The sequence below is a fragment of the Scleropages formosus genome, chromosome 12 (assembly GCF_900964775.1).
Source record: "Scleropages formosus chromosome 12, fSclFor1.1, whole genome shotgun sequence".
NCBI classification, from domain to species: Eukaryota; Metazoa; Chordata; class Actinopteri; order Osteoglossiformes; family Osteoglossidae; genus Scleropages; species Scleropages formosus.
The window spans coordinates 24,123,845-24,147,208 of record NC_041817.1 but is presented as its reverse complement, the minus strand read 5'-3'; the positions used below and the strand labels follow the sequence as shown (position 1 = coordinate 24,147,208).

At 44.8% G+C, this 23,364-nt stretch overlaps 2 protein-coding genes across 7 annotated transcripts in view; one reads left to right on the top strand and one right to left on the bottom strand.

Moving 5' to 3' along the window:
• itgbl1 (integrin, beta-like 1) overlaps window positions 1-1,375 on the bottom strand; it is a 60,428-nt gene extending 59,053 nt beyond the window's left edge. Inside the window, exon 1 of one of the 2 annotated variants that reach the window (XR_003798030.1) lies at window positions 796-1,375. Coding sequence is in view for 1 of the 2 variants with exons in the window: in XM_029256667.1 (XP_029112500.1) it covers window positions 796-905 (110 nt within the window). In the remaining variant the exon portion in view is untranslated. The remainder of the gene's footprint in view (window positions 1-795) is intronic. The other variant, XM_029256667.1, reaches the window with a different exon arrangement.
• Window positions 1,376-1,788: 413 nt separating this feature from the next.
• The window catches only part of nalcn (sodium leak channel, non-selective), a 93,870-nt gene continuing 72,294 nt past the window's right edge, over window positions 1,789-23,364 (top strand). For 2 of the 5 annotated variants that reach the window (XM_029256663.1, XM_029256662.1), the window contains exons 1-12: window positions 1,789-1,853; window positions 2,582-2,747; window positions 7,552-7,649; window positions 7,801-7,862; window positions 9,149-9,289; window positions 9,866-10,048; window positions 14,338-14,421; window positions 14,507-14,646; window positions 14,735-14,863; window positions 18,919-19,070; window positions 22,678-22,820; window positions 23,219-23,323. In XM_029256663.1, the coding sequence (XP_029112496.1) occupies window positions 7,821-7,862; window positions 9,149-9,289; window positions 9,866-10,048; window positions 14,338-14,421; window positions 14,507-14,646; window positions 14,735-14,863; window positions 18,919-19,070; window positions 22,678-22,820; window positions 23,219-23,323 (1,119 nt within the window). In that variant the 5' untranslated portion in view covers window positions 1,789-1,853; window positions 2,582-2,747; window positions 7,552-7,649; window positions 7,801-7,820. Of the gene's footprint in view, window positions 1,854-2,581; window positions 2,748-7,551; window positions 7,650-7,800; window positions 7,863-9,148; window positions 9,290-9,865; window positions 10,049-14,337; window positions 14,422-14,506; window positions 14,647-14,734; window positions 14,864-18,918; window positions 19,071-22,677; window positions 22,821-23,218; window positions 23,324-23,364 lie in introns of those variants that run through there. The other 3 variants (XM_029256664.1, XM_029256665.1, XM_029256666.1) reach the window with 3 other exon arrangements.

Here is a 23,364-nt window from a genome sequence, read left to right as displayed (position 1 = left end):
TCACAACCCCACAGTGCTGTTTACTGTAAACACTTTTCCATTTACAGTATTATTTGTTTATTTGTGCATAAATCTGTGCAAATGAACTACTCCACTCTTATGCATATTTATTAGTACATATCTGACATCCAAGAATTAAGATATAAGAAATACAGGAAGAAAAGTCATTGATGTAAAGATAATGGGAAAAAAGTCAAAAAGTTAAAACAAACAGAAGAAATGAATAATTTACATATCCAGAAACAAAAAATCCTCGACTGTAAAAGTTGTTGTTCTTCTGTCCCGAAAAACAAAGTAAATACCTTCATTCGGCTTCAAATATAAGTTAGGATAACTGGAATTAGCTGATTTGAGACAGTTGAGCCTGGTATTTCTGCGGTGTAATCATCATGTTTGGCACTTTTGAGAGAAACACACCACTTACCGGAGCGCAAGTCGCACAAACGCTGAAACGCGAACACACAGTCGCCTAAACTTTTGCAGAACTTACTGCTCCCTGTAGTAACTTTAAAAAAATTTAAAAAAAAAAATGAATAAATAAAAAACAGCTGTCTCAGCATATCCTGAATCATAGAAAGGAAAAGAAAAGTATTACGGTGCGGCTCCGTTTTTTACCTCTGGTCTTTTCTTTTTCTGCCCCCCCCAATCCCCAGCTCAGTTCACCCCATGACTAATAGCGGGTTTATTAATGTTGTTTTCCACAGTGTTGGGGTGTCCCCGCGCGCCATAGACCCCCCCCCCCGGCAACTCCACCACTCTACTCCACCCCCCCCAGGAGCGACGCGCGCCACGTACCTCCGCGCGTGCGACACGGTCTCTCCGGCGCCGCACGCGAGCAGCGGGAGCAACAGGAGCAGCAGGAGCAGCGACAGCGCGGCGGGACTCGGCGCGCCGTCCGGCCGCATCTCGACACCCCGGAGAAACGTGGAGCGCGGCGGCGCCTTCACGATTTTCCACTTTCGTCTTTCCCACTTTTTTCCCCCCCAACTACTTTGTGCTCCTTATTTTTTTTCTCCCCCCGACCCCTCCCGAGAGCCACCGAGGGGCCGGCCCCAAGCGGCTCAGGCTCTCCCGAGGCCAAAAGGCCGGTCCATTGGCGTCCCTCTGCCGAGCGGAGCGGAGCGAATTGGGGCTGCCTGCCGGTGCCGCAGTCGGGCCGGAGCGGACCGCAGTCTGGGCGCAATCTGGGCGCAGCGCGGCGCAGAGCGGCGCAGCGCAGCAAAGCGCCGAAACGGGGAAAGTTTAGTCACCGGTCAGAAGCTTAATGAGAAACAGTTGTTTATCCAGATGGCTTTATTATTTCTGTACCGCTGCAGCGGTGTCTTTTTCATCTGCTTTCACAGCAACGTCCGTCCCTCGGCACCTGGCCGTGCGTGCGTCGCGTCTCTCCTCCTCGCGTCTCACGCACTTTCTGCCTGTTTAACACGGGCTCATGTTTAAAAAAATAAATAAGGAGAACTGTAAGAACTGGTGGAATAGGGCAAAGACAAAAACCTGACTAAATAGGCAGGCAAATCGCTAGGGACCACAATTTGTGACCAGTAGGTCACTGGTTCCAGTCCGGGTGGCGTCCTGCTGTTGAACGTTTGAATGCTTCAAAGCTAGTTTGATAAGTGAGGTTATGTTACGTCTGCAGTGTGAAACAAATACTGGAAATTAAAAGCAGCTGTATATTTTGGTTAAAGTAATCCCCTTCTGCCTGGCTTCCAGTGATTCAGACCCCCGGGGACCCTGACCAGGACAAGCAGTTAATGAAAATGGATGGATGGATGGATGGATGGATGGATGGATGGATAAACTGAAGTCCAGCTGCAGAGAATGAGATTGGATTTACTGGAACTGTACTCAGCGATGTAATTTTCTAGAAATGATTTTATTGGCCTCTAAAGGCGTAAAATATTTTATTAGACTGCAAGTTTATTAGACTTTGTTCAGGACGGCAAGTAAAACAGCCCAGTAGACAAACGGTGAACGGATGCTGCCATCAGCTAGTACTTAATACCAAAACTATTTTAATTGACTGTGTGTTATACACCTAACCAACATGTCCGCCCCACACACACACACACACACACACACACACACACACAATGTTGTTAGTGGCGCCTGAGGCATTTACTCTCTTTGAAAAAAAAGAAGACACTATGCCAGAAGCAATATTCCTTTTTCTCTGGGCAAATTATAAATGCATACGTGATTTAAACAGGAGGCGTTTTCATCTGTGAGCAATGTGAACGGCATTTGTAAAAAGTTACAAAATTATCCACATAGTTTTTAACACTGACAACTGTCAAAATGATATGAATGAAATATTGGTTGAGATTGTTACGCTCAAACTGAATGAGAATCAGAAAGGTTCAGAAGGGAAAGTTTTTTTTTTTTTTTTTTAATCAGGACAGAGAATTGTTGTATCACAGTACAGTTTATTGAGTATACAGTGTAACGGTTAGTGGTTTGCAGTACAGTTAAGTACGTTTTTTTTCTATGGTACAGTTTTACCAGGGAAGAGTGGATCGGGGTGCGGAGTATCAGGGTACAGTTTACCAGGGTGCAGCGGATGAGCCGCTGTGTCGGTCTCCAGCCTGCAGGTCGCGGTGATTTCGGGCACGGGGAGAGGCGCGCTCCCGCAGCAGCTCGCGGAGACGACGAGGAGAACGACGCCGGCGCAGGCGGGCACGAGGGAGGAAACGCGGACACGCACGCAGGGATCACCGTAACCCGCTGACAGGACGCGTCCGCACGCGCACGTAAGTACTGCCACGTTATCGTCGTTACCGCCGTGATTATTGCCGGCGCTCGCTGTGCCGCGTGGCCCGCTGCCGCGCCGATCTCGCACCCGCACCTCCGCGCGCCTGTCCTCCACCAGGAAGTGAAGGTAAGATGAGCGCGCGCACCCGCGCGGGCCTCCGTCCAGAAACAGCGAAATTACCGCAGCCGAGGCTCCAGCCATTTACCCGCGATCCGGGGGGGCCGCCGGTTCAGCCTCGCGTTAAATGTGGCCCTATTTAAATATGTGTATTGACACTGTAAACATCTCCGGAATCCCGACCGGTGCTGCAGCCCGAGCCCGTTTCCATGACAACGGATGTGGCTCCTTCCGAGCCGAGGATGCTGCGCGTCCGAGGAAATACAAACACATATGCTTTGCGCGTTTATTTCTCACTCTCGTGTCTGAAAATTTGAGGAAGGCCACAGATGAGCTCCTCCGTTAATTATGTTACGTAACGGTGCGAGCCGGGGGGAGGATGGGGGTACCGGCATCGCCGCACCGCGGAACCGCCGGAACGGCCATTTTCCGCGGCATTTCCCGTGTGTTTTACATCAATAATTATTCTGCACAAACGGTAATAAAACCGCATCTCCGCCACTGTGCACTGCGGTGCTTTTCAGCGTGTTGTCCCTAAGCCGGAGTGTTTGTGGTGAAGTGCGAACGCGACGCGCTCTCGGTTTGGGCCGCAGGGACACTGTCACTGTGCTCTCCTGCGTCATTATTCAATTGACAGAGGATACATGATGATTAAGGTTGCGAAATGTTACTGTGACTCCAGTAACCCAATAATCGCTTCCGACTCTGACTCCTCAGCACCGTAATGAACACTCTTAACCAAAAACCTCTTAACCACAGGTTCCACCAGGTGCTACAAAAAGCATTTGATCGAGGTGATTGCCAATAAAGGAGGTTCAGCATACTTTTCCATCTATGACCTTGAGGCTTGATTGTTTAAACAGTTTTTTCAGTAAAGATATTGAATTGTAAATTGTATTTCTTAAAAAAAACTGATCTGTCTTCATTATTAAGACTTAGATGACAGATCAGATTACATTTTAGGAGCCATTCACCCAAAAATCCAGAAAATCAAAAGGCTTCACAAACATTTTCCATACAAATATGTGCACATCGTCTGAACCGCTTGCCCCATACGGGGTCGCGGGGAGCCAAAGCCTAACCCGGCAACAGAGGACACAAGGCTGGAGGGGGAGGGGTCACACCCAGGACGGGACACCAGTCTGTCGCAAGGCACCCCAAGTGGGACTCGAACCCCAGACCCACCGCACCCCCCTAGAAATATATGCTTATTTTTCAAAAGGTTTTCAGGAATATTTCAAAAATAACGTTCAATAAAGTTTCGCATGCCCTTTATAAGATATGTTCATAAATTTATTTGGGGTGTGTTTTGTTGATGTGCTTGCTTACAGTAGCAGTGGCTCACAAAACAAGGTGTCAGAGGTAGGTGGTAGTGCCTTCAGTGATTTCTCTGTGTTGTCACATCCACACACACATACACACATACACACACCAACATGCTGACAGGTGTGTCGACTTTGTTTGTAGTTTGTCTTAGCTTTCATCAGATAAAAAACAAATGATAAAAACAAAAATGTGGTTCACATGCTGTATGATGATCTCAGAAATTTTGTCTTCTCTCTCAAACTTTAGAAAACCATTTCTGTTCATTGAGCACAAGGGAAAATGTTCTGAACTGCCAATGAGCTGGTAACTGAATTGAGTATGAACTGCAAATTGAATTCTCACAAAAATCTATGTAATTTTTGCCTATGGGTAGAGGAATGGCAGAGGCCCCGAACATAGTGATGGAAAGCGTCAGCGGGTTATGAGTTATGAACGTGAAATCGGTGTTATGGATCATTAGCATACCCCAATAACCTTTTTAGACTTTTCAGTGTGACCATGTCTACGGTCCCCCCAGCTTACTTGTGCCATGCTGCATCTGCCTTACAGGTTGGTAGATATGTGTCTGGTTTGATCCTAGGTGGTATACATATTGAGCCCTTTACATGTAATATTTTTTGTCTGGGTATGGGACAGCTTGTAGTGTAGGGTTAGAGTTACTGCCTTTGCCTCCAAAAGTCCCAGGTTTGATCTCCACCTCTGGCTGTAGTACTCTTGAGCAAGGTATTTACACTAAATTGCTGTAGTAAAATTACCCAGCTGTATAAAACAGTAAATAATAGTAAATACCTTAACATTATAAGCTGCTTTGAAGAAAAGCATCAGCTAAATTAATAAATGTAAACAGTAGTGTTAAAATAAAAAGGGTATAAATGGGTGTTTATTCCAAGTGTTAGGTGGTCATATTTTGAGTTAGAAACTTTTACATAGTTGTCCCTCATTGTCAGGTTTTACAGGTGCACTTTCTTGCTTTCAATCATGACTGTAATAACATGTGAAGCAAGTACAGTATTTGAATTGTTCTCTGTATATACTGTATATGTAACATTGAGGGCAGCATGGTGGTTCAGCAGGTATCACTGTCACCTCATAGCTCCTGTGCTGCAAGTTTACATATAGGTTTTGATTTTGGCTCAGACTCTGTGGGGTCTGCATGTTCTACCCTAGATTTGCAGGTTTCCTTTGCATGCTCTTGTTTCCTCCCACAGTCCAGAGGTGCATTTCTGGTAAACAGACACACACTGAAGTCACTGCTCTCAAGTGGGGTTGCAGCAAGCCAGAGTCTAACCCAGCAACACAGGACATAAGGCTAGAGGGAAAAGAGACACATCAAGGATGGGACACCAGTCTGTCACAAGGCACCCCAAGCAGGACTTGAACCCCCAACCTCCTAAAGAGCAGGACCTGGCCAAACCCACTGCACCACTATACTCCCCTACAGAGAACTGATGACTCTAAATTGCTGTACTGTGTGTGAGGGAGTGAACGAGTGTGATTGCGCTGTGATGGACTGGGATCCCATCCAGTGTGTGTGTCCTGCCTCACTCCCTACGCTTTCTGGATAGACTCTGGACCACCACAACCCTGTGCTGGACAAACAGTAATTGATAATGCGTAGATGAGTAGATAATACAATCAGTGATATAATATGAGCAATTGTTATACATACATTGGGGGAAAAGGTGGTAGCAAAGTAGTTAGAGCTGCTCCCTTGGCACCCAAAGCTTGCAGGCTTGAATCCCAATTATAGTACCCTTGAGAAAGGTATTTGCCCTAAATTCCCCAGCTCTTTAAATGGGTAAATAATTGCATTTGTACTAATAATTGTGTATAAAAAAGTTGCTTTGGGGAAAGCGTCAGCTAAATGAATACGTGTGTTATTATATCACACTTATTTATCATTCTCATGTTTTCCTAGAAAAACTTGCATTCGAAGTCACATCATATGCACTTTAATTGCACATCGCACACAGTTTGAATTGATAATAAGGTTTGAGATGCCTGGCATAATTGTTTTAATTGTTTTCGTTCTACTGAAGACAGATCTGTCAGAAGGAAAGTTCACAGCGAATTGTGATTCACGCAGGCCACCCTGTACAGTTTTGTAATTGCACTCGGTTGAACCACCTTCTGATGGCTCATCTGGAGTATATTGACACAGTGAATTTGGTACAGTATGTACTGTTTCATTTTAATGCTCTGCCAGCATGAAGCAAACTCAGAAAAAGTTTTCGGACAATTAATCTGCCAATGATTGCATCCTGCCTTGTGGGGAGAATGTCCTTTTCTCCAAATGTGAAGCTAATTGTAGTCTTTGGCAACTTACTCCCACATTATTGCACTTATACCCTATAATTTTGCCTTCACTCGCCCTGAAATCTCCACCAACATATGCTAAGTGTAGCAATTACCTTGCAAATTGCTTATGACTAGCTTTTCAAGGACACCGCTCGTATTAGAAAAGGGAGTTGAAGGCATAATGTGTGTTATTTTGTCATCAGATTCTTTTGGGCATTTTCTGCAAAAGTGTTTATATGTATTTAATTATTTATTTGTCCATTTAGCTCTTTTCCAATTCATTGCTTTTAATCACTTTTGCATGTTTGGGGGGGGGAAAAAAAAATTTTGACATCAAACAAAGGTCACAAAAAGGTCACAAAGAAAAAGCTAGGTGACAAATAAAATAAACTTATTTAGCAAATTCTGCTCTAAGGGAGAACTTTCTGAAGCCTTTATGAACCATCAGAGAGCTTCAGTTCAGCGTTGGCAGGGAATGACTGAGCTCTTCGGTGATCTTGATACATTTACATGTATTCATTTAGCACATGCTTTTCTCCAAAGCGACGTACATCTCATAGAAAATACAATGTGTTCGTTACGTTAAGAGAAAGAGACATACCTGCAGATGTGTGATTCTTAAGTACAGTTCGTTTCTTTCCACCATATGAACGGATGTTCGTCACACGAGTAGCTGCATAAAACTTTTTCCGAATATTGATGATTCCTGATTACCTTCCTAGTTTTTTTTTTTTTGAGATACACAAATATTTACGTTACATTACAGGAATAGCTGTGTAAAGGTTTATCAAGACATCATCTTGAAGGTATAGAGCATGAACATTTACACCTTACACGAACTTAAGAGATATAGGTAAAGTGAGTCCGGAAGAGCTGAGTTTTCAGATCCTTTTTAAATGTGGACAGAGATTCAGCAGTTCTGAGTGAGAGGGGGAGGTCGTTCCACCACAACCAAGCCAGAACCGAGAACCTCCGTGCTTTACCTTTATGTTTGATATTGGTATGCAATGATGCCTATCTCTTACCCCGTCTCCTATGGTGTGATGTCTTTCTCCGGACAGGACGGCGGAGGTGTTGAAATATCCCATCTCATCATCACTCGCACTGCTTCCCGCCCCCTCGTAACCTGGGGATGAACGCACCGATGAGGAGCCTGACAGTGAGTGCTGCGGCCCCACCCCCCTGTCTGTCAACAGCACCCCACTGAATGTCGCATATATGCCGTGTCAGACGTGGTTTACATTGCTGTACTGTACCTGTTCAGTTCATCATATATGCCATGTTTACTAACTGTTGTGTGTTATTTACAGGGTATGCCTGATCGCATGTTATGTGCCGTGCTGGAGCAATTTCAGCCTTACTTATACCTTTGGTATGTGCGCTTTGTTTTTGTGAGTGTGTGACCCCCCTTCCCCGATCCCCTACGCCCCCCTCCCCTGTATATCAGTGTGAACGGTCAGAAGTGCCCATGTGCGCAACAAGAGCAACCGCAACCGTTTGCTGTAGGTTGCAGACTAATTTTACTTGGTGAAGATCAAGTCTGATCTTTGTGCCAGGTAAGTCCCCAACGGTAACTGAGGCGAATGCAGTCCCTGTTGTGTGCTCCACGCGTGCTTTGGCTGTGTATCGCATTGGCCATCAACAGCGCAGCACATACTGTCTGCTACCTGAGCGTATTTCTGTTGTGCATCTCGACACTCAGACACTTTCTATGGAGGGGCTTTTGTTCACCGAGGTGTGGTGGTGCGGCGGGTTTGGCCGGTGCCCGCTACGTGGTGGGTCTGGGGTTCAAACCCTGCTTGGGGTGCCTTGTGATGGACAGGTGTCCCGTCCAGGGTGTGTCCTCTCCCCCTTGGGCCTTGTGCCCTGTGTTACCGGGTAGGCGTCAGTTTGCCGTGACCCTGCTCGAGACAAGCGGTTGTTTGCCGAGTCCAAATTGTTGTACTTCAACATAAACGCTTGACTGAAGTGATAATAATAAGAAGACTTTTCATGAGAAATGACGAAGTATTGAAGCTGAGCAATAACATTAGAATTGCTGCGAAATACAAGAGCGCCGGTGCCGGTTAGTCGCTTTTGTAATCGTGTCTCCATGATCCAGCAGGTGGAAAAGAACAAGTACTAAATCCATCTTAAGAAACTTGACAGATGTTTGCTTCGTGCACCTGAGGAAGTATGTCACAGGGTTCCGGAAAGTTTAGAGAACGCACGCGCAGAGGGAGGTGTTAGCGTTAGCATGTCGCTAACGGACGTTGGCCCTGGGCTGCAGGCCTACGGTAGGCCCGGCTCCTTGTTTTCCTGTTAAACGGTTTATCGGCGCTCTTAAATGGGGCGTCCACAAAGAACGGGAACGCTCGGACCGGCGCTTCCCGTGCGAGGCCCTGGCAGAGTCGGTTTCTCCGCCGTAATTCCAAACAGATTTAGAGCAGCTGCGCTTCGCCTCACACTGTGCGCTTGTACATATAAGGAAAGGGCACGGTTTTTTTCCCCGTGGCCCGGCGCCACAGGCTAGCGAAGCGGACTCCCAGGAATGTTTTTGATGGCTCCCGCTTGGATGGTTAGGCAAAATGTGGGGTTCGTTGACGTGGTTTTCAGGGCTGGGTGTACGGCGAGCCGGGCCCGGCTTCTGAGACACCTTCCGGGCGTTTCTCCTTTCAGATCCACTCGCTGTATAGCACCGCCAGCCCCAGCATGCTGAAGAGGAAGCAGAGCTCCCGGGTTGAGGCGCAGGCCATGGCCGACTTTGGGCCAGACGAGACCCTCGCAGACAGCGCCGACATCCTTTGGATAAACAAACCAGTGAGTTTCTCCTTAAGCTTTTTTTGAGGAGTGGTCATACACGACAAACAGGAGCGCAGACTTAATTTAATTAATTAATCCATCATTTTGTTATTAATACAAAAAAAAAAAAGGCATCAGGTAGCTTTGCGGTTGGGGCCGCCGTCATCTTGGCCTCAGAGGATTCAAGGTCGAATCCCACATGGTGCTCAAGTGTAACAACGAATTACATTTCCTTTCCAAATATGTAAGAGAAATCAGCCTCTGTTCCATAACTTCACCAAAAAATGAGATTTGGGTTGTGGTTTAACAGGGAAATAGGTGGGCGACAAATTGAACGTTTTGTTAAACGTTTTTTGAATGGCTGCGAACCCCATACCAGTAAACCGGTATGAAAATCAATATTAGATTAGAAGATCGGAATATTAGATCGGTCTGCTTTTCCAGTCTCGGAATGTTGAGTCTGAATGTTGAATCTTGCCGAATGAAGCAACTGGTCACGTGGAGCCAGACATGCAGGTTCATGGGGTGTACAAGGGGCTGCCTACCTGTGAGACAGATATGTGAGGATGCTTCTGGGTGCTCCTGTCTCCTCAGTGGGTGCACTCCCTCCTGCGCGCCTGCGCCATCATCAGCGTCACCTCTGTCTGCATGAACACGCCCAAGACCTTCGAGCACTATCCACCCCTGCAGTACGTCACCTTCACCCTGGACACGATGCTCATGTTCCTCTACACGGCCGAGATGATCGCCAAGATGCACATCCGGGGCATCATCAAGGTAACAGACGTCCCAAGAGGATCCGCCCTCATGCGCTAACCTGCCAGTCGGGCTGTGAATGCACTTTACACCTTTTCTAAAAGACACAATGGAAGAAGGATCAGTGTTTGTCCATGTAGGGCACCATCAAATAAATAATGACTGTCTTTTTAATTAAGATGAATGTGAAACATTTTGCATCATCTGATACAGAGCTGTTAATTTTTTGGTGACACCTCCTGTGTTCTTGCCATTTGGATTTCAATTATTTCTTCAGTGAAAATTTTCAATTCTGATATAGCGATAAGTTATACCGTACTGATATAGTGAGAGATGTACTGATAAGTTAATACATGGTCATAAATAAATAATCACAATAATTATAGGTCATAAACTGTGACCCAATACTCATAGCTGTCATATAATAAGTGTATCCTATTATTTTTCTGGGGGTGCGGTGGCGCGGTGGCGCGGTGGGTTGGACCACAGTCCTGCTCTCCGCTGGGTCTGGGGTTTGAGTCCCGCTTGGGGTGCCTTGCGACAGACTGGCGTCCCGTCCTGGGTGTGTCCCCTCCCCCTCCGGCCTTACGCCCTGTGTTGCCGGGTAGGCTCCGGTTCCCCCGTGACCCCGTATGGGACAAGCGGTTCTGAAGGTGTGTGTGTGTGTGTGTGTGTGTGTGTGTGTGTGTGTGTGTGTGTGTGTGTGTGTGTATTATTTTTCTTTTAGAGCATATTTGAGACAAAAAAAAATCTGAAATAATCATCTTTATATTGACTGTATGCCTTATGCGATGTGTATGTGAGTTTTGTAAATTAAGTGTTATGGAATTAAAGATACTGTAAAGTTATATAATATTATTATTATTATTGTATATTACACCTTTCATACAAATTTTGCAGCTCAAAGTACTTTACACAAATAGGAAATTATATACTGTATGGGGATGTATGTGATTTATTAATTTGCTGATCTTTAAAAATTTTATTTTGCAGTTTTTTAATTAATTAAATCTCAGAATTGTTCTTGCATAAACATGAAATGCAAACTGAATGTAGGTCGAGTCAAACAGGCATGCTGTGCCCATATTGCACCTATCGCAGGCTCTTAATTTTCGGTAGGGGAGGCCTGAGTCACTTCGGTTATTAGATGAGGGTTATGAGGAGTAAAGCAGCATGGTGGGTAACTGTGAACATACTGAGCACAACAGAGCGGCTGGAACGTGAACATCTCTGTCATCGTCCATTTCGTACCCTGAACTTTTTTCATGCACGTAGGCTGTAGAAGGTCATCGTGTGTGTGTGTGTGTGTGTGTGTGTGTGTGTGTGTGTGTGTTTGCGCGTGTGCAAGTGTGTGTGCGCGTGTGCCTTCGGACACCTCCGTGCGCTTTGGAGATCCTGCTGGCCCTGGTGCGGGCAAATCAGATTTAATGTTCATACTGATAACTCTGAAAAGGCAAGTCACTGTCAGGTTAGAAAAAGGGTAATTTTGTCTCCCGGTGTTATTATGGTGATAAATGTGAGCAATTTATTGCGCAATTTGCTGCTTAGCGCTGGCGCTCAGTAATGCCTTTCAGGTGATCCTCTCAAATGTCACTTTGGCAGAAGTAAACGGCCATTGCAGGTTTAAGGTGGGACGTTTTATCCGCCTCATAAAATCACCAGAGATGATCGACTGATGTCTGTCATCAGCTTGGGCATATTTTATTTATTTAAACGTGCATTTAAATACCCTACTTGAGTGAGAGCCATGAATCGCGGTCATCCGTTCCGACATGACCAACTCAAAATTAAGACCGTGGGGTCTGAGGATATGAATCAAGTCATGGCCGTGATTGAAAAATGGTTAAATAATCAATATGCAGCATAGTAGCTAATTACATATTATTGAAATAACAAAGGGCAAATGTAACTGTTGTTCTTTCAAGGTAGAAGGCCAGTATACATGGATTGAAATGCCACCAAATGCGAAGAGCAATATAATAAATACATTCAGTCCTATTTTAATAATTCTCTGTAATTCATTTTTCTTCAAGACCACACGTACTGCGAGGAAGGTCGGTGGTAAATCAGTCGTAGCGATATTCACTTCTAATGTTATTTAAATAATGTTGATGTGATTTCAACGCTAATGGTCTTCATCATTGGCACAGCTATATTATCTTATAATCATATAATTTATTAGCAGTTGAGAACAATAAACTAGTCGCATGTCAGGGGTTGTGCATGAACTGCCGTTACAGCTGCTCATTAGTGCAATTCATTTTTTATGTTGCAGCTGCAGAAACTGTCCAGAGTGTTAACCGAATTGCGTCGGTCATCGTCAGGATGACGTGTATTGGATTGACGGCACGTGGCTTGGCGTTAGGCAGGTCGGCGGGGGGTTGTGTCCCAATGTCGGTGAGCTCCTTTGTGTTTCTGGCTGCCTGATCATGAGGCACAAGGCTAACAACATCAGTGCTGGATGTTTGATGGGCCCAGTGAGCAAAATTATTTATGACACCCCGCAATAGGTTATCCATCTCATTCTTTTTTGTTTTCTTGCCTGATGCCATATACAGTGCTGCTCATGAGAAAGCTTCAAGGTCGGGGGGTGACGGGGTGACGGGGCAGTCCGCCTCTGCCTCTCACTTGGACCCATGGCGCAGTGCTGGAGAACCTCCAGAAGGTGTTGATGCAGTGACCAGTCAGGACCCCGGCTCGCTAAACTCACCCGCTGCTGGATGGATCGTGCGAGACACGACCGCTCTCAGATCACGTCATTAGAAACCCATGTTAGTTTGGGTTTGAGCAAAGGACATATGGAAAAATGATCGAATGACCTCATAGCTATTAGAAATGTATGAGCTGCTCATTCCAGGCTCATGGCAAAGCCAGTGGAAAACCTCCAAGCCAAATAAGAACTGGAGCACCTTCATTCCAGATCACTTCCTTCATAAAGGGCAGGTGGTGTCGTGCTTAGAGCCGTTGCGCTGCAATGAAAGGAACCCGGTTCAAACCTCACCTCCTGCAGTAGAACCCTTGGCCACGATACTTTCCCAGGACCAATACAGTAAAATTTACTCTGCTCTACAAATGGGACAAGGGAGAACTGGTAGCACAGTGGATAGGCCTAGTGCCTTTGAACCCAAAGGTTGCAGGTTAGGATCCTACCTTGAGCTGTAGAACCCCTGAGCAAGGTACTTTGACCTAAAGTGCTTCAGTAAAAACTTACACTGCTCTATAAATGGGTAAATAATAGTAAATACCTTAACACTGTAAGTTGCATTATAGAAAAGTGTCAGCTAAATGAATAAATGTAAATGGGTGAATCGTATCAATACACTACACAAACCTCAAATGCAAGTCACTTTGGAAAAAAGTGTATAAATTATTATTGTTATTTTGTTGTCTAATAATAATAATAATAATAATAATAATAATAATTTCATACAGTGTGTAGTCATACTAAGTTGGTTAGTGACAGGATGAGGGTTACTCACCAAAATTTAGAAAATTTGTCTCAGTTAATATGTGAGTTTAATTCTCCTGATGAAAAACTTGGATGCAGATAAACAAGAGAAAAGATTCAACCAGTGAGTCACGGCTTAAATACCACTATGAGATGTGAATCTGGGGAAAGACGAGAGATGCTGCGGTCGAGGCTCCAACTTCTCCAAAAGCGTCGTTCTCCAGCCCGGTGAGGAGGAGCGGACGTCTGTGTGAAGTTCTCCCCGATCTCATTAAAACTGAAAGCCACTGCTTATGAGGGGAGTACAGAAGGAATTATTATATAGTAATAATATTTCTGTTCGTTAGAAGATCCGTGTTAAAAGCGTTGATTCTGAACGCGTATCGAGATACGCAGTATGTACTCCCTCGCAAATGACAGAATGATTTTGCTCTCCTCTTTGTGGGAATTTGTTGTTCACATTAATTAATTCCATAGCGTTATCTCATAAACAGTTTTTTTTTTTTTTTTTTTTCAAAAGCAAAGGCATTAAACTTTTTCCAATTATAATTTTACAAATAATCAAATTAGTACAAATTGTATTTAGGAATTGCTGGAGAAGTATAAAGACTTTTAAAATTATTTTTAGCATTTTAATACATGAGGGAACATTTAAAAAAAAATTGTGAAATAAAATAAGAGTCACAGCGACTGTCGAATTGGGGGAATCTGCTGTTTGGTCCGGTTCCCCTGCTCACCAGCAGACTCCCATGATGCATTGCACTGGTCTCCTCAGCTACCGCTCTGACCCTGATGGACACGACCCACTTGACCAGTTTGTCCTCCCTGACCACACACTCCTTGTGCCTCTCTCTCCTTCCAGGGTGACAACTCTTACATGAAGGACCGCTGGTGCATGTTTGATGGGTTCATGGTCTTCTTCCTGTGGGTCTCCCTCGTCCTGCAGGTAAACACAACCAGGCTTTAGTTCTCCTGACCATCACCTGTGCTGTTTTTGGGATGTGACCCCTTTTTCCCATTCGCCTCCGTAGGTATTTGAAATAGCGGGGCTTGTGGACCAGATGTCCCCGTGGGGGATGCTGCGTATACCTCGAGCGCTCATAATGATCCGCGCCTTCCGGATATACTTCAGATTCGAGCTCCCTCGCACCCGCATCACTAACATCCTCAAGTGAGAGCTCCTCTAAAATGAACCCATTGTGTCTCCTTCTTTTCCATGAGGGCTTCGCAGTGAAACCGGTGTTCCTTTTTGTCCTCAGGCGATCTGGGGAGCAGATATGGAGCGTCTCCATCTTTCTGCTCTTCTTCCTTCTGCTCTATGGAATTCTGGGAGTTCAGATGTTTGGCACGTTCAACCATCACTGTGTCACCAACGACACGCAGAAGGGGTAGGGCCTCGTAATAAGCGAGCGACACAAGTGCCGGCGGCACATTTACACTGAGCTCACGTTTAAATGGGTGTTGTTTGTTACGCACTTGTGCCTAATTGATGATTTTGACTTTTTCGTGGCAAAGACCAGTTGAAGCCTAATAGTTTTACACCAAAACTCCGTATTTCTTTTTGTTCCTGTTTGCAGGGAACTGCAAATTAAAGGGAAGTATACATGGGTCTTTTGTGTTTAGGGTGCATATATTAACATTTGTATATAGTATTATTGATTCCTTTAGCTGACATTTTTCTAAAGGGTGACTTTCAATGTGATGTTTGTACATGAAGGTAGTTAAAGTGATTTACCTATACAGCAGGGTAATTCTTACTGCATCGATTTATGGTAAGTACCTCGTTCAAGGGTACTGTAGCCAAAGTGCAAGTGGAACCCAGGGGCTTTATTGGAAGTTGATGGCTATGCTAAGCACTGTGCCAGGTACCGCCCTTAAAAGGTTATATCTGTGATGAAATATGTGTCTTTAATTCTCATGCTTTCCAGAGTAGCTCCAAACCCATGTTTCTAGTCTTAATGTTTTTTTTTAATACAAGCTAATTGTAATCAGCTCTCACATTTCATTCAAAACAGCAATAGGATTGTAGCAATTAATCTGTCTTGTACTTTGTGTCCAAGGTAAACCTGTAATTTGCTGTTCCAGCTTGCAGTTTGCAGTTTTACTCTAGTGGAAACACCTAGGAACATGGTGCCTTCCTTACATGCTGGCACAGCAAAATGGCTCAGAGTGTTGGAAACAGGACTGGGCTTCTGGGATGTGGAAACGCCCATCCTGAGATGAGTGCGAAGGTGTAGTGTGTTATTAATATTCATAGGGCAGAGGTGTCGAGACATGCAAGGTGGCACAGCGAGTAGCGCTGCTGTCTCACAGCGCCTGGGTGGTGCGAGAGGGTGTGGGTTTGATCCCTGCTTAGTCTGTGTGGAGTATGCATGTTCTCCCTGTGTTTGTGTGGGTTTCCTCTGGGTGCTCTGGTTTCCTCCCACCCTCCAAAGACACGCTGTTCATGTTCCCCCATAGTGTGTGAGTGACAGAGAGAGTGTGTGTGTTCCACTGATGTATGGATGAGTGAGCCAGTGTAAGTAGTGTATCTAGCAGTGTAAGTCACCGTGGTGAATAAGGTGTGTGGGCTGATAGTAACACTACATAGAGTTCATTGGAAGTTGCTTCGGAGAAAAGAGTCTGCCTAAATAAATGTGACAGTGGAGTCAGGGTTTGAAAGTCCCCAGCTCTGCAGGAAAATCCCCCCTCAGACTCATGGAGACAGAAATGAACATCTCTCAAGCCATTGTTTCAGGGCTTTGCGCTCAGAGCGGCTTCCACGTCTGACACCGTAGCCTCAATGTGTCTTTCTCTCATCCCTGGGAGGGGATTACATCTGCTGACCCCCTTTCCCATTTCTGGGTATTTATATTCATTTAGCGTTGCCCGTGAGCTGATCTCCGCACTTTCGCCGTGGAAAGTCACCGTTTACAACACAGCGCTCGATTCCGGAAGGTTCATTTTGCTGTCATTCACTGAGCGCTGCCTTCTTGTCACTTAATCTTTTCATTTAATTGGTGGCAAAGGCTTTGCTCAAGAAGCCTGTGTTTTTGTCTCCTGGAAGGAATGTTAATTTTCCTTTCATTATCGACAGACCAAAATATATGAATGTAGGTTAGTTCATTGGAATTGCCCCATTTTTTATCTAAAGAAGCTTGTCTTTGGCCCAAAGTCTTAATGCATGTTTCTTTGTTTTTTTTTAGCTGAGGTTTACTGGGGATTATTCTGGCCAGGAATCCCTTAGAGGGTGTGAAATGCTGCTTAAAGATGATTTTTCTTTTTCTTTCTTTCTTTCTTTCTTTCTTTCTTTATTTATTTGTCACATTCACTGGTCCTGCTGGTGTCCACATGAAACTATCCAATGTACAGCAGGAGCAGCAGGTAATGTAGTTACTATAGCTGCTGCTTTGTACATGAAGGATCTGGGTTCCAATCTCAGCTCTGCTGTAAAACCCTTGATCAAGCTGCCCTGAATTGATAGGAAATTGGCAAGAAAGATTACCCAGCCCAATGTGTAGATTATTGCAAGAAGCTTAACATTAAAACAGCCAAATGCAGTAATAATAATAGTGAATCTGCGGTTTCAGATGGGATATTATATTTACCGTAATTAATGTGGTTTGTTGACACTGTCAGTGTCATAGGAAGACATGCAGTACCCGGCTTTGTTATGGAACAATCACAGTGTACAGGTGAATGGTGTAGGACGCGGTGAATAAAATATCCATTGTGGGAGTAAAATCACCATGTCACTGAATAATAAGGGTTTATATATTTTCAGGAGCCAGTGTAGAGGTTTTTCATTGATGGGACCCCTTTATGTGAGACATGAGCGCACTCTTTAGTCTTTCATTGATTTTTCCAGAAATTTTTACTATTTCTAACTAATAATCATGTGAATAACATGTATGAACACCTGTGTGAATGAACCTTACGGTCTTGTGCCTCGTGTAGAGTTCATGATGACCATTTCCACACTGGTCACTGTTTGGATTAACAGCGTAAGGCTTTGCCGGTCTGGAAACATAAACAATTATTTTATTCTTACCATAGATAGCATATTTAGTCTAAAAAGTACTTTTAAAATGAGATTAATTCCAATAATTTTCTGTCTGAACTGGGAATGCAGATTGCTTTTATTATTTTAGGTAACATGTGTTCTTACATTTTCTTTTCCATTTATCATGGGTTCCATCAGCAGAGGTGGTTTTCCTTGAAAACAAACACTGAGATTATCTATCAGGATGTAATTAAATGTATCTTGATTCATCACAGCGCTTTTGATTGGCCTGATACCGCAGTAAATTATCCCCGCTCAGTCCAAAACCTCTAATAAACAATTGCGACAAATGTCTGGTGTGCCGATTTCAGGGCATTAATTTTCATGAGGGACATCAAACAGTTTGTGGAATCACATCTGCGACAGTGTGTGTGTGTGTGTGTGTGTGTGTGTGTGTGTGTGTATAAAGGCCCCTAAGGATCACCTTGCCTCCTGTACAGGGCGGGAGCAAGACAATCATGGACCAACAATTTCAGACTCTGTGTGTGTGTGTGTGTGTGTGTGTGTGTGTGTGTGTGTGTGTGTGTGTGTGGAAAATATACCGTGTTCTGCAGATGGGGTGGTAGTTAAGGACCTGTAACCTGAAGTTTTCCAGTTCAAGGCCCAGAAATGCCCCAGCTATTGTGCCTTTAGGCAACATAAAGAAGCTGAACTGCCCTGCTGAAAGCATTCTGTACAGGGGCCAGCAGGTGGCGTAGTGGTTAGAGCTGTCACCTTGCAACCCTCGGACCCGGGTTTAAATTGCTTCCCATGCTATAGTACCCTTGATCAAGGTGTATACCCTGACCTGATACTGTATAAATTCCTCTGGTGTATGATTGGGTAAATCACAGTATATGGCTTAATATACAAACCTCACACTATAAGTTGCTTTGGAGAATAGTGTCTAAACGAATAAAACATTTCCAATGGAAAAATGTCAAAAAATTAAAATGCAGTGACACAGTGAGGGAATGAGGGCTGTTGGCCTGCTTGGGTTTAGAGTCAGTGTCCATTTCCAATCTGACTCGTAAATCAGATTTGTTTGTTTCGCATTTGCCAAAAACCTGTATCTGATGCCAGGTTCCCATTTGATAGTCGAAGCTCGTGATTTTATTTGGAGCTCCACGCCGCAGTTTGCTGTCACTTGATCCGGTGGGTTTATTGTCTTAACAGGCACTTTGTTTGCATCAGGCTGGCAGATGGTAGTTTGGTCAAATAATATGTTCTTGTTCCCTCACATGTGCTCTCAGTCCCTGGTATTAGACACTATAGTGTGTCTTTTTTTGGCAGGTAAAATGATGTGGGAGGCGATTAATTACTGTGTTTAAATGTACCGGTGAATGATTTCCGCTCTGTGATCACCCCCCCCCAACTGTTTGCCTGATGCTCACGCTGTCACCTCCCTCCCCCCTCCTCCAGAAACGTGACCTGGAACAGTCTGGCCATCCCGGACACACACTGCTCCAAGGATGGAGAGGGATACCAGTGTCCTCAGGGCTTTAAATGCGCCGACTTGGAGGATCTGGGCCTCAGCAGGCAGGAGCTCGGCTACAGCGGCTTCAATGAGCTCGGTGGGGGGGCGTCACGTCGCAACCAAACACACGCCACAAACGCTGTTTCTGTGTTCTTTATACTCTCTGAACTCTGTCTGTACAGTTGCTGGCAATTCACACCGTTGCCATGACCAGAAAGTTTATTTTACCCATGCATCCATCCATCCATCCATCCATCCATCCATCCATCCATAACCATTTGCCCAGTGCAGGGTCCCGGTGGTCCAGCACCTATCCTGGAAGCACTGGGCGTGAGACAGGTTACACCCTGGACAGGACACAGTCCATCACAGGGCCATCACACACATTTGTTCATTCGAACACACCCTACAGGCAGCAGAGTTACTTTATTTCCTTCTTCACACACAGACTGAGTGTGTGTAGCAGCAGAGTGACATGGACTCACACACAGATTGTGAGTGTGGGTACGGTGGGACTTATACATTAGGAAAAACACAACTCCAGCGATACGCTCCAATATTCTTTTGACAGTTCAGCAATATACAGCTCAGTTATGTAATTACAGTAATTGTGACTGTGATTGTGATGTAATTATGTAATTACAGGATGTGGGGTAAATCCATCATTCCTTGCAGCGATTTTAGGATGATATGTATTTATTATGCAGGTTTTGACACAATTCCATATTTTGTAGTGAACGTTAGAACCACCCGCTTGGCGATTCGGTTCCAGTCCCCGATTCTCTTAATATGCACTAGTTCTTAAAAGCTCCATAAACTGCTATTTGACATTGATTTTCAAACCGCTGCTCAGTACAGACGTGTTTTGCAGGTGTACAATGGTACAACAAGTGTCTTTGGAGCACGTAGCTCACAGCTTTTAAAGAGGACAGATACATTTTTTTCAGATGAAGATGAACTTGTTGCCCCGCCCACTCTGAGCAGCCGCTCCGGTCGAGGTCGCTGTGCTCCTGGCAACGGGCCCCCTGTAAACAGTGTCACCGTCAGCATTAAATAGTAATAAATAGTTTGTTCCCAGTTGTGCCACATTTGTTTGACCAATTTCAGCCTAAGTGGCTTTGTAACGAGAGGATGGGGGCACGGCGAGCGGCAGCGAAAAGCTCGGGACGGGGAACACGCGTCACACTCGAAGCGGGGGGATCATCACTGTGTGCACCCTCATCCTGGGGATGCATTGTTATCCATCCGTCCATTTGCGTTAACCGCTTGTCCTACTCAGGGTCCCAGTCGTCCAGAGCCTAACCAGAAATCAGTGGGCACAAGAGAGGGGCGGGTACACCCTGGATGGGATGGCCATTATTATTATTATAATGATCATTATTATTATTATAGGGGGGGCGTGGTGGTGCAGTGGGTTGGACCGGGTCCTGCTCTCCAGTGGGTCTGGGGTTCAAGTCCTGCTTGGGGTGCCTTGTGACGGACTGGCGTCCCGTCCTGGGTGTGTCCCCTCCCGCTCCGGCCTTACGCCCTGTGTTGCCGGGTAGGCTCCGGTTCCCCGCGACCCTGTATGGGACGAGCGGTTCTGAAAATGTGTGTGTGTGTGTGTGTATTATTATTATTATTATTATTATTATTATTATTATAATACCAATAAAGGTTTTGACTTTTCCTTTTACACACTTTTCTGCCACAGTGGCAACACATCAGTTTGCTGGGCCACAGTCATAATTCTGAAAGTGTATTTCTGAATCCTTGACGCTACAGCTGCTGCCCTTGAGCTTGTAGGTCTCGGGTTCGAGTCCCACCTCCTGCTGTAGTACCATTTTTTTTAAAAGCACTTACATTAATTTGATACAGTTAAAAAAGTACCCAGATTCTCAAGACTGTAATCTTTGGAAAAGCACCAGTTAAATGAACAAATATAAATATTTTAAAATTACATTGCAGGAAATGGAAATTAGTTAAAATTTTAAAGAAATATACATTTCTTGGCAGGAAATATAGTGAAATACAATGAATATTTCAGACTCGGACTAACTGGAAAAGCAGCACATAGTCCAGTTTGAGGCCCGGTTCTTGGTGTGCAAATCCCTGCAACATCTCTGTTATTTTAAAACACATTTTCAGAACGTGGCTGTGTTATTAATATCCCTTCTTCCAATATCAGTACCTCCGGTTCCAGTGCAGGGTGATGGTTGTCCGGAGCCTATCCCAGAAACACAGTGTGTGGGGCATGGTGCACCCTGTAGGGCATACCAGTTCATCAAGAGGTATATGTTATGAATATTAAAATACTAATAATAAATAAAGCTATGAAAAAAATATTATGAATGAAAAAGGTTTGTTTTTCCAGTGTAACTTTGACCAGTGTTCGCTGGCTGTTCCTCTTGGTGATGGGTTTCGTTCCCAGGCAGCCTGTGAATTAGTCTGGTTTTAATTTGGACGACAGGTCTAGGTGGGACAGCCCTCGATATTCGCTGCAGTGAAAACTGTGCAAACAATGGTAGAACAACAAGGTCTGGATGGTATAACAACAAGGCCTGGACCTTTTATTAGATCACGCTCAAGCAAGCATGTGCTTCTGGTCCAAAGTGGGACTGCGAACTGGTCCACACCCACATGCCATCCTTGACACCAGTCCACCACAGGGCAATCAGAAAACCCAGTCACCAGCGTGAATTGGTAATTCACTCACACACGTACAAAAGGTAGTTTAGAGTCACCGTGTCTTTGGAGTGTGAGAGGAAACCAGAGCACCTGGAGGAAACACACAGGAAAACGTATAGAACATGCAAACTCTGCACAGACTGAGTTGGATTTTATCCTACATCCAATTGTTACTAGTCCTCCTGTTGTCATAATTGCTCAGCTGAATATTTCTTAACACTTCAAAATTTTACCTTCCTTCTCTATTGTCCCCTGAATCCAGCACTGGAATTCTGGTTCTTCAATTAACACGTTAATTGCGATAGACTGATTTATTCTGTCGCTTCCTATGCAGCCAGTGGCACTTTGGCGGCATGTTGAGTGTACTGAGCGTGATAGTGGCCTATTCCTCCATCTCTTTTTTAGATACTCAGTTTGCTTTTTGGTAAACAGAAAAAGTTAGGAGTCTTCATTCCTTCTGCGTTGTGTCTGCACATCTTCTTTCCTAAAACAGTTTTGCTCACTACTTAATTCTTCAATTATTTTCCTGGTGCACATCTGAAGATTGGCAATTTTAAGAAATATATTAGGAAGTACATGAGTTGAGGCAGGGAAAATTTTTCCAGCTGAATAAATCACTTGTCATCACTGTAAGTAGCTTAGTGTGCAAACCTAACATGGTAATTTGTCAAAAAGTGTCAGCTAAGTTAATAATAATAATAATAATAATAATAATAATAATAACAATAGTCACTCATGGAAAAATGTGCTTACTGCTGAAAGTGAAAATATTACATAATAGCTGTGTAACGTGATCACAGCAATGCATTGTGGGAGTTTGAGTCTTTTTTGTGCTGTGTTAATTGGCATGGACTGACAGGCATATCTTGGTCATGAAAAGCACTTAAAAGTTGTAAAACCTGAGTATTAAATGTGAGCAGATGCACAAGTGTAAGTTAAAAAGTATGAGCAGTAATGTGGTGCTGAAGAAGGGCGGGGGCTTCCGGAGAAAGGCGCTGAGGTCACCGACGAGTTTGTTCTCCTCTTGGTCTCCAAAGGCACCAGCATCTTTACGGTGTATGAAGCAGCTTCCCAGGAAGGATGGGTCTTCCTCATGTACCGCGCCATAGACAGCTTCCCCCGCTGGCGCTCCTACTTCTACTTCATCACGCTCATCTTCTTCCTCGCCTGGCTGGTCAAGGTACGGCTCGCTACACCTGAGCACCTCGACTCATCGGCTTTTTTAACACACCGGCACACGCAGGACACACTCGTCTAGAGGGTGACGAGGTGTTTTACCTAAGAACTTGTGCTCCGGAGTGTGTGTGAGAGAGACACACCTCTGGATTAACCCCTCATAATCTAGAGGTAGTGTTTCCATTGTTGACATTTCCAAGTTCTCCACACACACTCCTAGAGAAAGTTTCATTTAAGATTCCTGCCTCCGCAGGGGGCAATGCTGTGCACAGTAATTAAACTGCAAGAGCAGAGAGGAAATGATGCGATAAACTGTTTCTCACCTGGATGTCACCCTTCCCGTCTTCCTGTAATCTCACGCCGGGGCCAACGATCCGCTCCGGGACGGTCTCCTCCCACCAGAACGTCTTCATCGCCGTCATCATCGAGACGTTTGCCGAGATCCGCGTGCAGTTCCAGCAGATGTGGGGATCGAGGAGCAGTACGACATCCACGGCCACCACCCAGGTACGGGTACATCCTCGCCTGAGCGAAGGGACGCTGAATGC